General features: G+C 45.1%; 1 protein-coding gene across 2 annotated transcripts in view; it reads right to left on the bottom strand.

Moving 5' to 3' along the window:
• Positions 1-15,866, bottom strand: part of LOC124794031 (chitinase-like protein Idgf4) — a 90,067-nt gene that overhangs the window by 38,170 nt on the left and 36,031 nt on the right. Inside the window, exons 2-3 of one of the 2 annotated variants that reach the window (XM_047258066.1) lie at positions 9,438-9,676; positions 112-244 (exon numbers count right to left, since the gene is read on the bottom strand). In XM_047258066.1, coding sequence (XP_047114022.1) covers positions 112-244; positions 9,438-9,676 — 372 coding nt within the window. The remainder of the gene's footprint in view (positions 1-111; positions 245-9,437; positions 9,677-15,866) is intronic. The other variant, XM_047258067.1, reaches the window with a different exon arrangement.

The raw sequence follows: 15,866 nt of genomic DNA, 5'->3' as shown, positions 1-15,866 counted from the left end.
GGAGTGAATACCTGTACATATATGAGAAATACTGCATAATTTAATAGTAAATAAAATGTAGTACATGCATGTGTTTAAGAGCTTGAACTAATTTACATATTTCGTATTCACCAAGTGCACCTCGGTCCTTCTTTTCCTTGCTGAAGGGGAATTCCCAAGCTATATCAATGCCATCAAATCTGTTTTGTTGAAGAAGTTCTTTTACTGAGTCCACGAATGTTCGTCTGTGTTCATCATTTTCAAGCTGTAAAATAAATAAAGGTTTAATTAAGTTTCCTGCACTTCAGATAGTTTTTTTTTTTACATCTGAAGAATATTTATCTTGTTTTGTGCATCTGAACACCATAGAATACTACGTCCAGATAATATACACGAAATATATTTTGCGAGATGCCCAAGATGGAGGTAGGATGTTACTGACCGTTTATTTACGTAATCTGTCACTGGACTGCCCTCTCGAAACACTCCACCCTCAAGAAACCCTACTTTTATTGTACACAAAGCATTGATGACGCAAATTAATGTGAATGAGTCCTAGAAAATAAAGAAGGCATTAAGGACAGGATTTATGATGGATAAGTGTAGTACTATAACGACTGATGGTTGGAATATAACAATAGATTTATTGCAAAACAACATAAACTGAATTGATATTAAACACCGGGGTGTAAATAAGCATATATGAAGTCAAATCTATCTCTATTTTCTAACACAGCACAGATTAATTGGCAAATTAGATTCGAGGGGTATGGAAATATTGTTCATGAGACCCAGAAAATATTAGATACGGGCTCCCAGGTAGATGCTGTTTACCTTGACTTCCGGAAGGCGTTCGATACAGTTTCGCCTGTTGCCTAATAAACAAAGTAAGAGCCTACGGAATATCAGACCAGCTGTGTGGCTGGATTGAAGAGTTTTTAGCAAACAGAACACAGCATGTTGTTCTCAATGGAGAGACGTCTACAGACGTTAAAGTAACCTCTGGCGTGCCACAGGGGAGTGTTATGGGACCATTGCTTTTCGCAATATATATAAATGGCCTAGTAGACAGTGTCGGAAGTTCCATGCCGCTTTTCGCGGATGATGCTGTAGTATACAGAGAAGTTGCAGCATTAGAAAATTGCAGCGAAATGCAGGCAGGATCCTTTATTGTATGATTATATGATAGCGGAACAGACACTGGTAGCAGTTATTTCTGTAAAATATCTGGGAGTTTGCGTATGGAACGATTTGAAGTGGAATGATCACATAAAATTAATTGTTGGTAAGGCGGGTGCCAGGTTGAGATTCATTGCGAGAGTCCTTAGAAAATGCAGTCCATCAACAAAGGAGGTGGCTTGCAAAACACTAGTTCGACCTATACTTGAGTATTGCTCATCACTGTGGGATCCGTGTCAGGTCGGGTTGACAGAGGAGATAGAGAAGATCCAAAGAAGAGTGGCGCGTTTCGTCACAGGGTTATTTGGTAAGCGTATAGCGTTACGGAGATATTTAGCAAACTCAAGTGGCAGACTCTGCAAGAGAGGCGCTCTGCATCTCGGTGTAGCTTGGCGTCCAGGTTTCTAGAGGGTGCGTTTCTGGATGAGGTGTCGAATATTGCTTTCCCCTACTTATACCTCCCGTGGAGATCACGAATGTAAAATTAGAGAGATTCGAGTGCGCACGGAGGCTTTCCGGCAGTCGTTCTTCCCGCGAACCTTAGGCGACTGGATCAGGAAAGGGAGGTAATGACAGTGGCACGTAAAGTGCCCTCCGCCACACTCCGTTGTGTGGCTTGCGGAGTATAAATGTAGGTGTAGATGCAGATGTAACTATTCCGTTCAACTGTTGTGAGCAGGACGACAGCTGACCTATTGGGTGTATTGCATTGTCGCGTCACAGTCAGTGAGCACCTGGCCGAATTATTCAACCGTTCATGTAACTAGTGACTGCTGTTGCCACAACACGGATACTCTCACTGCTGAGGGTGTCAGTGCAAATCGATTAAGTCCCTACCGAGTCGGAGCTGCCAATTACACTACCACAGTCAGCTGCTGGCGCCCGTCGTCGACAGCTAGACAATGAAGTGCTGCTCGTTGGCGATGTGCAACTGCTGTACCGTCTCTTCAGATGTGGACTCCGACAGAAGAGGCCGCGAGTTTCTCGTCTCAGGAAGTACTCTTAAGTTTTCGAGAACGCGAAACACTAACAAGACTGTCCAAGATACCGAGACAGCAACACTTGTCCCTCTAGCGGTCCGGAATGGAATCTCTCCAACATTCCACCGCGCAGCGATCCCTGAGAACCTGGGGCATTTGATGGTACCAGCTGACTAGATTTCTAGTCACAAACTCCGGCGGAAAACGTTACACCAATCGACTGGCTTCTCGCCACTTTACGTCATCAGCCTTCGGCCTGAGATCATGCTCGCCTATGGCGTGCGCGGGAAAACTGCAGGCGAGCCAACGCCCTCGCACCGTGGGCACCTGTTCGTCACACTCCCTGCTGCGCCAAATGTTCCATCCCAGGAAGAGGCGCACAAACAGAACCGACAGAATAATATACGATCCCCAAAGCTCGCTTCTTCCGCCGTGAAGCGACTGCGGCGGTGCCAGTGCCTTGCGTTGACCCGTACTCTGAACAGGGTAGTGGACCTGGACGCCAGACGCACGTCGGCGACCTCCTCCCCGGCTTTTGTGCCCAGCCCCATCTACTGTGTCGGAGCGGAACATTCGCAGAATCGCGACAGTCCGCTGGCGAGAGCTTTTCCCTCAGCTGTCCCAAGTGGCAGAGAACAGTTCACAGAAAATTGCAGCCAAATAGTTTCACCTTCGAAATCGCATAACTGTCTGACGTTCGGCAGTCAATCGCCGATGTATCAGATCAGTAACAGCTCACTCTCGCTGATTACACCGCGAGTGTGTGTAATAAAAGGAACAAATAAATAAATGAAAGAAAGATTGACCATCACCTCACCTGGATCTCTCATCTCCGCTCCATCCACTCCAAAGCATACAACCGCCTCCGACTCCTCAAACTCCTCTCTGGACGGACATGGGGGTTGCGCCCCGCTTCCATCCTCCACACCTACAAATCCATAATCCGTGCCATCCTCTGTTATGCCAGTCCCGCCTGGATATCCGCCCCCCTCCCAAATTCTATAAGTCCCTCCAGATCCTTGAGTGCCATGCACTCTGCCTCGCCTTCCGTATACGCCTCCCGTCCCCCACCCGGATCGTCTATGACCTCATTCCTTTCCCCCATCTGCTCCTATTCCTCGAACATTTCCGCATATGCTATGCCTCCAGCCGCCTCGATTCCCCTCACCCCCTGGTTGCTCCTCTCCAATCCCCGTCCTCTGCCACGACTTTAATGTTGTGTCCCCCCTACCCTCCATCTCTACACTCTTCATCTCCTTTCCCAAGGTGGCTTCCGTCAACTCCCCCTCCCGGATGATGCCCTCTGTCCCTCCATTTATCCCTCCTATCAACTCTGATCCTCACCCCCCCCTCCTTTCCTCTGTCCTTCTCCGGGCTCCCTCTTCCCCCCCCCCCCCCCGCCATCCTGTTTTCACCCTACCTAACCTCTCTGTCTCCCCTCTCCCACCACCCTGCTGAGTCCTTTTGTATACCCCTCCTCTGCCTTTCTGCACTCCTTGTCGTGTCTGCCCAGCCCCCCCCCCCTCTTATGGGTCCTTGTCCTCCATCGGCTCCTTTCCCCCCTCCCCCCACTTCGTTTTTTCGTCTCCTCCCCTCCTTCTCCCATTTCCTTTCCCATCATCTGTCCAGGTTCCCCCCATCTGCCCTCGGCTCTGGTATATCATATTTGTGCCAATTTTTTAGTGCAGTGTTCAAGTGAATGTTCAGTGTTGTTTGTCTTTTCAAAGTGTTGCGAACAGAAACCATGCTGTCGCTGGGTGTAAATTTTATATCGCTTGCGAACAGAAACCAGACTGTCGCCGTGTTTTTTTAATTGTCTGTCTATTCTTTTACCTGTCTGCTTCATATGTATTTTATTGGCATCATCAACCATTTGTTCTATGTTTTAAGTTCCACTATTTCCGCCATTTTACCATTTAAGTCACCGATTTTATCGCCGGCTTTTATTATTTATTATCTTCATCTTTTTAAAACAAATTCTGTAGGCTGAAGAGTGGCGTACTAAGCTGCTGCCAGCCCGCCCCCTTCAGGGGGAATCGAAACTCAATAAAGGAAAAAAAAAGACTGCTTCACACCGCTCTGTTCTCTGCCGAACTTCAGGTCCTCCGACTCACTGAACACATCAGCAAAGGCTTCAACGCTGCCAAGTCGACAGCTGCGGTTTTTCTGGACTTGCAGAACGCCTACGATAAGATCTGGACCGACAACCTCGTGCGCAAGATGCTGACGCAGACATCAATACCGGATATCTATGTGAAGATTGTGGGCGACTTCCTCCGTGGTAGGACTTTCCTCGTGGCTCACCGGAGAATGGGTTCTGGCATTCGCCCATTGACAGTTGGCACTTCTAACAATACCACCACTTGCAAAGTAGGTTAGAAATCAGATTAATAATATTGCTGACGCAGCATATGTTCGCTTTATCGGGCGACAACAAAGTTATTGACTGTGGATGGTATCATCAGAATGGAAATAATGAAGTCACTGTAAAAAAGTCATTAATTTTGGCACTTATCTTGAACGGATTCCCACGTAGATTTCGTCGAAGTTGTTATGGCTCATTTTGTTGATTCTAGGGTGATTCCACTTTGACTGCTAGAAGATCCAGATCTGTATTTTAGCAATATTTGAAGACCTAACAAATGCGTTTTTCAGGAAATTCTTAATGATCAAACAATCCCAGATCAGAACAGTGGTGTGGCAAAAATAATTTTTGACTTGGTGTTCACGATCCACAATTTTATTAAACTTCTTGTAAATTCACATATACTTCTTCTTAATTGGCACATCACCAAGAAAACAGTTTTGTATCAATCTTCATATATTTGATTTCCACTTTAACCAAACACAAGACTTGACTGTTCTTTTACAAAGCGAAATAACAACTTAACTTCTGCAAAATGAAACAAAAACTGCTCTTTGCGCAATCGCGCCAAAACGGTTACAAGTAAGTCAAAGATTATGACAGTCTCACATAAATGAATACACACAAGATCCATATCACTGTAATATATCGATACATCGGAGTACCTATACATTAATAAAACCAAATGTGAATATTGTCACAAAAATATGTCTCTTACTTCGCAGAAAAGTAGTATGACATTACTGGTATCGAGAACTGGGGTTGGAGTGCCGTAATGGTCACGTAAATAAAGAACCATTACACACTCCACAGGGATTCGTGCTATCTCCCATTCTTTTTAACATTTACGTGAATGATATGCCGGTCATCCCCGAGTGCCAACTGGCACAATATGCTGATGACACAGCACTCTATACCACTGGACGTATCAATGACGCCGTGCCGCGCGGGATTAGCCGAGCGATCTGGTGCGCTGTAGTCATGGACTGTGCGGCTGGTCCCGGCGGAGGTTCGAGTCCTCCCTCGGGCATGGGTGTGTGTGTTTTTCCTTAGGATAATTTAGGTTAAGTAGTGTGTAAGCTCAGGGACTGATGACCTTAGCAGTTAAGTCCCATAACATTTCACCCACATTTGAACTGACGCGGTCATCGCCCGCCTCCAACGACAGGTGGACGCCACCATCACCTGGTGCGAGACAAACAAAATCGCTCTTCATGCCACCAAAACTACGGCGGTCTACTTCACGAAACGGCGCCCAGTACTCCGCCGCAATATTTCGATTGCAGGCGTGCAGGTGCCCTGATCCCCGACGACCACCTATCTCGGGGTCCAGATGGACCACAAGCTGCTGTTCCACTGCCATGCAGAGTATGTCGCCAACAAGGGGCAAAAGCTGACCAGGACCTTGTGCCCCCTCTTCCGCAGTAAGGAACTTAACCTGCCTACCAAGCTCCGTATCTACCGGGCCGCTATCCTGCCTGCCCTCACGTATGGCTCCACTGCATGGGCCACGATTAGTGTCACAGGATGCGGACATTGCAGCGCCTGCAGAACAAGGTTCTCAGGTGGAGCCTGCACGCCCCGCACTCCCGCGGATTGTGACTCTGCATGAGGAAGCAGATATCGTCCCCCTCAAGGAGACTATACGCAACAACGCGCTGCGGCTCTATGAGAAAGTGGCTGCCCTACGGGACACTGTCCATGGGCTACGCCACGTTGGGACTACACATCCACGTCGCTGGCATCGCCAACCGGTTCCGCTGACCATCTTCGAGGAATCGGCTTCCGAACAGGACTAGCGCTGGGCCTCGCACGCCCACCACGGCTGCCTCCTTTGCCAGGACTAGCCCTCCATTCCACGTCCACGACTTTTCACTCTTACCTGCCCATGTTGGACTACGTTTTTATGGCGTACTGTCACCGTTGCAGGGTGGTATGGCACTCCAAGTCCCACCGCCACATCTCCAAAGTGTATTGCAGTGTCACAATGTTTCGTGCTGAGCAGCCAATCAGCAGACTAAAAAGAAAAATAGAGCTTTCCCATTGTATTGTTAACCTGACTTTCTCGTACGGAATTGTATTAGTCTTTTTCCAGTTCTTCTTTTTCCGTCATGTTCCTCTTGCTCCACGTATCGTGTTTTGTAGCCCGCTACGATTTATTATGAGTGATACACGTCTTTTCTTATTCAGCCTCGTTGTATTTACCTCTTTGTCTGATACATATACGTCTTTTTTTAAATAAATCTGTGGACTATGTGTCTAAAGTATTTATTAATTTCGTCCTATTCGTAATTTTATAATTTTGTGTTTGCTATTACATTCTTGTTCTAAACTTCTTTTGCGGTATCTGCTTATGACCCCCTATTCCTCTCAGAAATATGTCAGTTCTGCAGTTTGTAATACTCTTCCTTTTTCAGTAGAGTACAGGCGCAGTGACATTGTGTTGTAATATTTAATTATGCTATGTGTTATGTTTTATTTAATTTCTGATAGTGCACAACAAATTAAGTACTCTTATTTTCTCTGTACTGTCCACTTGTCCTACAAATGATGTTTATCGCTAAATGTCGAATAAATTTACCCTTTATATTTGTTTATTATCAGTTACCAGTTACACCTGATAGATTCTAGCCGAAACACTACCTAATGGATGAAGTTCATAGGCGAACAATTAAACACACACACACACACACACACACACACACACACACACACACACATACAAGCCGGCCGCGGTGGTCGTGCGGTTCTAGGCGCTCCAGTCCGGAGCCGCGCTGATGCTACGGTCGCAGGTTCGAATCCTGCCTCGGGCATGGATGTGTGTGATGTCCTTAGGTTAGTTAGGTTTAATTAGTTCTAAGTTCTAGGAGACTGATGACCACAGCAGTTGAGTCCCATAGTGCTTAGAGCCATTTGAACCATTTGAACACACATACACACACACAAAAGCACACACACACACACACTCACACACACAGTCTGAGACAAAGAGATAATTATGTATTGAGAACTTTCTCCATAGGACATTACCTTTAAAAATTACGTTATTGTCAGTCAGCATATTCATTTCTCTTCTCAGAAGTAAAAGTTGTTTGAGTATTTGAGAGCTTAATTGGCTGCTGTGTTCCAAAGACATTTTTTTCCGCTCCTTGGAGTTGGGCAGGCTGTTGTAGAATAAAGTCTCGTTCTTTTCAATCAAGAGTCCTAGCTGGCTGCAAGTGGTGCATAATGGATATGTTGTCCATCTCTACAGCCAAACTTACAGGGATTACTGTCGTCTGTGAGATTGTTACAGACAAATATTGTCATAGCGCTGATGCCTATGCTGTAGACGTTGCTTTTTTCTGGACATACCTGGGTAACAGCAACACATTACTCTTTTATGTATCTCTTTTCTCTATTATGTTCATGTTAACTTTCAGTCAATAAGGCTAGCCAAAGTACACACAAGAAACATAATATTTACAGGTTAAATTGTCCTCTTGGAATCCAAAGAGACCAGTGTCACTTTCGTTTGAAATGTTGTCTGTTTCTGCCATTCCCAAAATTACTTTAAGGATAAACTATCCCAAAGTACCTGTAAAGCACATGAATCTTTCAGCTCGTTCATTAGAGTATGACAAACCCCATTTCGAAAGATCAGACTGAAACATCATACGCTTGTTTCATCGGCGCAGTTTTACCGCGAATACGTTAGAAAATTTCTCTTGGTATTGATTTTCCATTCACTTTTGTCCGCGTCTTTCCAGCAAATGCGCCATCCATTCGTACTTTTTTTAGCCACATAACTTTTAATGTCTTTCAGTTGTAACTGACTCTAAACGCTTATCTAAACTCCGTTTCAAAATTTACCTCTGATCATTATTAGCACCTGTCCAATGCGTTTCTCCACAAGTACAAATTTCAGAACTTATTCTTCCGTCCTAGGACATTATCAGAATTAAACTTGTTATTCAACGAAATACTCTTTCGTGTGACCGGCATTACATCTGATTTCTTCCTTGCTTAGCCATCTCGTTTTGCTTCACAGGTACCATCATTCTTTCATGTTAGTTGATACTTCGAGCGATTCTTCTTAGCATAACTTCGTATGTAAGGGTGAAAATCTTATAAAGAACGTTTAGTACCACTAATATTTGTCTATTATTACTCAATTTTTGCTTATTAGGCCATCGTTAGGTGACAATTATGTAGTGTCCTCGAAAACACTAATGCCCAAGAAAGTTTCGACAAATTGTTATTTTCTCCTCTACTTCCTTTTATTTCCTTTTATCTAACGTATTCTGTGTTAGTCTTTCCGTTCTTTTAAGCTTTCTGCTTTGTGCTGGAATGACCAATTTTCTTCAGTTTTTCTTTCACTAAAAGATGTAAAATCATATTTGTTACTCGATTATTTTGCCATCTCCTTCAACATCCCTTCAGTGTTTCACTCGCTTCTTCTAAGTGTTATTCTAATGAAGAACTGGTATGTATGCGATATTCATCGTGCTTGTGCTTATTGTTCTATGAAAAGTTAACAGTTTTTAGCAGCTGATGTTACACGTCGTGTGCTCCTTATGTCGGGGACAGAAGATCGAACTCGTATTATTCTAATCCCGCAGTTCATGTCTGACATCAGCTACTGTGAAGTTATTTCATTAACTAGCGCTGCCATGCTTGAGTTTAATTTTCATTAAATGTCCCATAATACCCCGATATTAACACTGAGTTCTCTTTTTGCTCCACACCCACTTCTTTGTTCTTTTCTAACAGTACTGCACAGCTTTACCTATCTCTGTCTGCCTCTTTGTCTCTCTTTCAGACACACACACACACACACACACACTTTGTGCTTTCGAGAGTTTGTTTATGCCGTCATCAGATCAAAACCTCTTACCCTCACTGTATGGTCTAAGTAGTTCTCTTCTATGACAATCTATTATTACGACACTAACCAGCTCAAAGTACTTCTTCCGCTGGTCTGCATCGGCGCCTCCACCACCGATGGACAGAAGCACCTTCAGCGATGGGAAGCGCTCCTTGAGCGCCACCACACTGGTGTACTTGGAGGTGTCGTCCTGGTATCGCGGCACCGCCTTGTAACTGTCCGTGTCGATGGTGGCGTAGCCGTAGATGAGGTGCGTGCAGTAGGTCAGGCTGGGCTCTATCTCCGACACGAGCATACGCTTCGGATCTGCAACAGTTGTTACGTTCTCAAGCAAGTAGGATGTAAAGATTGAGGAGATAATCTTTCTCAGCACGTGTCGTCTTTTAGAAGTAAACCGTGACTATCGCGAATTAAAAAATTTCCTCGATAACTGAACTTTAAAAGAAGTTTAGGGCTTCCAGCCGCTCTTCCTTTACTACACCCCAAAATATTTGGACAGGGTGCCTGTCAGTCATCCTCAGGAGAGCCATCAAAGACTGACGAAGTCTTCGCCCATCCTGAAACTTATAACCGCAATGAGTTTGTTTCGCACATGCATCCATATCGCGGTGACAGATTAGCAAAACATCTTGCCAATAGGTAATTTTGAAAGGCATGAATACAGTAACCAGGTCCAAATGATTGCATGTTGCAGCAGTTATTCACGGATGAAAACACTTGCGCATGATAGAGCGAATTGGGGGACTACATCAAAACCGTCTTCTTGCTATAGACCACATCGGCAACCATGTCCACTTCTTCTTCGTCTATTCCGGTATATCCTCGAATTTCGAATGAATTTTTTCCTCTGTATGTTCATTATCAGTTACTATTTGACTTCTAATAGTCAAACTGCTAAGGCTGTTCTCTGTAGCTATTATGTGCAATTCATTGACAAGTCATCGAAATGGTTCCTATACCACCAGTTATATTTTATTATCAAAAATTTACTGCTAAGTGACAAACACACACGCACACACACACACTCGCGCGCACATAGTAGGATATTGTAGTCTGAGATAGAGACACAATTACGTATTCAAATTTCTTCTGACGAACAGAGAAAGCTGCAAACATAAAAGATTTCATTTTGTCTTTAAAAAGTTGTTTATTGTCTATAAGTATATTTAATCCACTTCACAGAGGTAAAAGGTAATTCAACGTTCCATTTTCTTCTATGTTCCAAAGAAAAATGTATGTGTTTGCCATCTTGATTTGTAAAGATCCCACTGTTATCAGGGGGGCAGTACCTATTTCACACACAGACAGACAGACACACACACACACACACACACACACACACACACACACACACACACACACACACAACTATATATTTCGCAACTGATTAGATTATCAGTCGACGAATATGAACATTTTAAACGACAGACGAAGTACTCTTAAAGTTCAGTGACTAATAATATTTTGTAATTACAGTGAATAAAACAGAAACAGTAAATTAATAAACTTATAAGACATGATATGATGCTTGCTAAACTGACCATAGCGTGTGTGTGTGTGTGTGTGTGTGTGTGTGTGTGTGTATTTCTCTGTCTTTCTGTCAGTCATGGGATAGCCGTGTGCACATACACTGAAGAGCCAAAGAAGCTGGTACACCTGCATAATATCGTGTTGGGACCCGGCGAGCACGCAGTAGTTCCTAATACAATGTCTGAAGTAGTGCTGGAGGAAACTGACGCCATGAATCCTGCAGGACTGTCCATAAATCCGTAATAGTACGAGGGGTTGGAAATTGATTCTTAGTAGCACGTTGCAAGACATACCAGATATGCTCAATAATGTTCGTGTGTGGCGACACTGGTGGCCAGCGAAAGTGTTCAAACTCAGAAGAGTGCTCCTGGGGCCTGGGGCCACTCTGTAGCTATTCTGGACGTGTGGGGTGTCGCATTGTCCTGCTGAAATGGCCCAAGTTCGTCGGAACGCACAATGGACATGAATGGATGCAGGTGATCGACAGGATGCTTACCTACGTGTCACCTGCCAAGAGTCGTATCTAGACGTTTAAGGGTTCCGTATCACTCCAGCTGCACACACCCCACACCATTATAGAGCCTCCACCAGCTGGAGCAGTCCCCTGCTGACAGGCAGGGTCCATGGATTCATGAGATTGTCTCCATATCCATACACGTCCATCCGCTCGATACAATTGAAACGAGACTCGTCCGACCAGGCAACATGTTTCCAGTCATCAACAGTCCAATGCCGGTGCTGACGGGCCCAGGCGAGGCGTAAAACTTTGTATCGTGCAGTCATGAAGGGTACATGAGCGGGCCTTCGGCTCCGAAAGCACATATCCATGATGTTTCGTTGAATTGTTCGCACACTGACACTTGTGGATGGCCCAGCATCGATATCTGCAAAAATTTGCGGAAGGGTTGCACTTGTGTCACGTTGAACGATTCTCTTCAGTCGTCGTTGGTCCCGTTCTTGCAGGATCCTTTTCCGGCGTCAGCGATGTCGCAGATCTGATGTGTTACCGGATTCCTGATGTTCACGGTGCACTTAATCGCTACCTCGGAGATATTATGTCCCATCGCTCGTGCGCCGACTATATAACCACGTTCAAACTCACTTAAATCTTGATAGTCTGCCATTGTAGCAATAGTAATCGATGAAACAACTGCTCCAGACACTTGTCTTATATAGGCATTGCCGAGCCAACCGCTGCGCCGTTTCTGCCTGTTTTCATGTCTCGGTATTTGAATTAGCATACCTCTGCTGGTTTCTTTGGCGCTTCAGTGCGTAACTATGGCGACAGTACCGCATACACCAGGTATAAAAGGACAGTGCATTGGCGGAGCTGTCATTTATGCTCAGATGGTTCACGTGAAAAGGTCTCCCACACAATTCCGGCCGCACGACGAGAATTAACAGACTCTGAACGCGGAATGTTAGATGGAGCTTGACGCATGGGACATTCCATTTCAGAAATCGTAAGGAAATTCTATATTCCGAGATCCACAGTGAGAAGAGTGTGCCCAGAATATTATACTTCAGGCTTTAACTATTCGGAAAGCAAGTTCCGATCGGTCAAGAAATGGAAACCACTGTGAAAATCTAATAAAGCTATGCACATATGTGTTCAACAGTGTCTCTAGTATCCCTGTCCGTTGCATCACTTCGCTCTTTTCAGTTCTGAGAGCATGGTGAGCACATAAAGTTGCGTAGAAAATAGTGTCTCCCGCAAAGTATGAGGTCCTGGTGAGACATTTCGCCTGATCTTATGCAGCCCAGAACTGTTATACGGTTCCTAGTTCGTGACAATTATCGGTCACAATCTGCAGAGGCAATGAAAATGCTCCTGCAGCATTTTCGATGGGAAGTGATTGACCACCCGCACTGCAGCCGGTAATTGGTTCACGCTGTGTTTCATCTCGGCTCGCATTAACTACTGACTATGAAGACATTTCCGCACAGACAACGAGCTATAGTTGAGCGTAGAGAATTGGCGGGAAGCATAGGCGGCTGCCTTCTATGACGAGGGTATTGGGAAGTTGGTATAACGGTGCGACAGATGTCCTAGTTGAAGCGGCGACTACGTAGCGAAGTAGCTGGAAGGTGGAGCCAGCTGTTGCAAATAAAACATTTCTGATTTTCAATGTAGTTTCCATTTTACGGCTGTTCGGAACTTACTTTCTGGACAAGCCTTGTATCATCACGGACACGGCAGTGGCCGACGGCCTTCGTTTAACGACCTAGAGTAGCGGCGTTTGCGTAGGGTTGTCAGTGCTAACAGACAAGCAACTCAACTTGAAATAACCACAGACTATGATGAACGTAACCGTTGGAACAGTGCGATGATATTAGGTGTTAATGGGCTACGGCAGCAGACGATCGACGCGAGTTCCTTTGCTAACAGCATGAGATCACCTGCAGCGCCTATCCTGTGCTCGTGACCATATCGTTGGACCCTAGATGACTGGAAAACCGATGGGTCCCGATAGCAGTTGGTAAGAGCTGATTGTAGGGTTCGAGTGTGGACCCAAGTTGTCAACAAGACACTGTGCAAAGTGGTGTTAGCTCCGCAGTGGTGGGTGATGTATTTACTTGGAACTGGACCGGGGGTCCTCTAGTCCAACTGAACTGATCATTGACCATTTGCAGCCCTTCATGGACTTCGTGTTACCAAATAACGATGGAATTTTTAGGAATGACAATAAGTAATGTTACCGGACTGTAATTCCTCTCGACTAGTGAGAAGAACATTCTGAATATTTCGAAAGAATGATTTGGCCTCCCAGATCACGTGACATGAATTCCATTGAATGTTTGTGTCACATGATGGAGAGATCATTTACTGCACAATCTCCTGCACCGGCAACACTTTCGCAGTTATGGATGGGTATAGAGGCGTCATGGATCAATATTTCTGCAGGGGACTTAGAAAGATCTGTTGAGTCCGTGACACGTCGAGTTGCCCCACAACACCGGGCGAAAGTAGTTCCGATACGATATTAGGAGGTATCCCATGACTTTTGTCGCAACACTATATGTCCGGGATGAATTCTAAGCATCATTCTACGTAGCCTCCTATGTTTCCCGCTTGCTATCAGGGTGCGTTAATCACTAAGCCATGTCGGCACAGCAGTGCACGCAACTGCACTGATTATGCTGGTATGTCTCCCTCCTCGATCCACATTCTCAATGTTCTTACTTTAAATTCCCCATTACTCGATTCATGGCCTTGATACAAATTTTCACTGGCCGCTTCAGTCTAAATACGTAAAATCATACCTGTATAAGACCATTAAAGTCACTGAAATTGCGTAATTTCATTTGTATAAGGATGGATCCGTTGGATACTCAGAGGCTAGAAATGGAGACAACTACGAGGGAGTACTGTCAATTAATGCCTCCGAATTTTTTGTTCTGTTCTCAGTATCGGCTGAGGTATTACATGTCATACACGTTACTCGAGCGACTTTCCCGCTGCTATCAGAATGGCACGGAATTGTAGCGCGTAACATAGAAGTGTGCAACATAACGATATCGGTAAGTGAGAAACGGCCTGCTGTAATCGAGTTTCTAACCGCAAGGAGCACGCTCTCCTTCAGATGACTATACAAGACTATTCAAGAGCGCTGTGACATCTGCAACAATCCGGGTTCACAGTCTCGGTCATCCTCCGTACAGCCCCTACTTCACCCCATCCGATTTTCATCTGTTTCCAAAACATAAATAAAACCTTCGAGGACTTCACTTTGATAATGATGAAGCGGTGCAAGCAGAGGTGAGGTTGTGGCTGCGTCAACCAAGTCAAACTTTCTACAGAGCCGGCCACTGTGGGCGAGCGGTTCTGGGCACTTCTATCCGGAACCGCACGACTACTACGGTCGCAGGTTCGAATCCTGCCTCGGGCATGGATGTGTGTGATGTCCTTAGGTTGGTTGGGTTTAAGTAGTTCTAAGTTCTAGGGGACTGGTGACCTCAGATGTTAAATCCCATAGTGCTCAGAGCCATTTTTAACCATTCTACAGAGACGGTATCAACAAACTGGTCTCTCGTTGGGAGAAATGTGTTCGTCGCCAGGGTGACTGTGTTGAGAAACAAATATGTAGACATGAAAAATAAAGATGCAGAGTGTTAATTAAGTTCGTTTCAATTAGAAAAAAAAAGTTCAAACGTGTGTGAAATCTTATGTGACTTAACTGCTAAGGTCATCAGTCCCTAAGCTTACACACTACTTAACCTAAATTATCCTACGGACAAACACACACACCCATGCCCGAGGGAGGACTGGAACCTCCGCCGGGACCAGCCGGACCGTCCATGACTGCAGCGCCCCAGACCGCTCGGCTAATTCCGCGCGGCCTTCAATTAGACAGCTTTAAGAGTTTTGAGATAAAAAGTCAGAGGCGTAAATTCACAGCGTGCTCTCGTGCAATCATAAGTCATGAATAATAATTACTAAATCAACCATTTTGAGGTAATCGCCTCGAGCGAAAACACAGATACTTCTCGTAGTAATTGGATCCAGAAACGTTTTGATATCAGTTGTTTTTGTGAGATATGTTTAAACGAAATTACTTAGATGTCAGTTCTTACGTTAAACCGGCACACATTGTTATTTTGACCATTGTTTTTACTAGTGCTGTAAATGTCTTACGTACGGATTTAAGAAAGCCGACGACCTGTGAATTAAACATGATTCATTACTTAGGGGCTCCTTCTGCAGCCACCCTGAGGGAACCCAAGTGGCGCAACACTTCCGCTGCTGAGGATCGCTACAAGACAGAGCAGCCGTGAGACTGGACTGCCGCAAATGGGCCAGTGGATCCCCGCCACCTCACTGCCCTGACCTCAAGACTGTTGTTCAAGGCCTTACACTGAGTTCTCTGCCAGGTAGCCAAGCGTAGCAACCTTGTACTGCGCAAGAGAGGTAGCTCGTTCCAATTCAGCGCAGCTACACGAACAAAACAACTTTCTCTGGGAAATG

Source organism: Schistocerca piceifrons, chromosome 1 (genome assembly GCF_021461385.2).
Source record: "Schistocerca piceifrons isolate TAMUIC-IGC-003096 chromosome 1, iqSchPice1.1, whole genome shotgun sequence".
NCBI lineage: Eukaryota > Metazoa > Arthropoda > Insecta > Orthoptera > Acrididae > Schistocerca > Schistocerca piceifrons.
The sequence above is the reverse complement of the archived record's forward strand: the minus strand, read 5'-3'. Positions and strand labels throughout refer to the sequence as shown.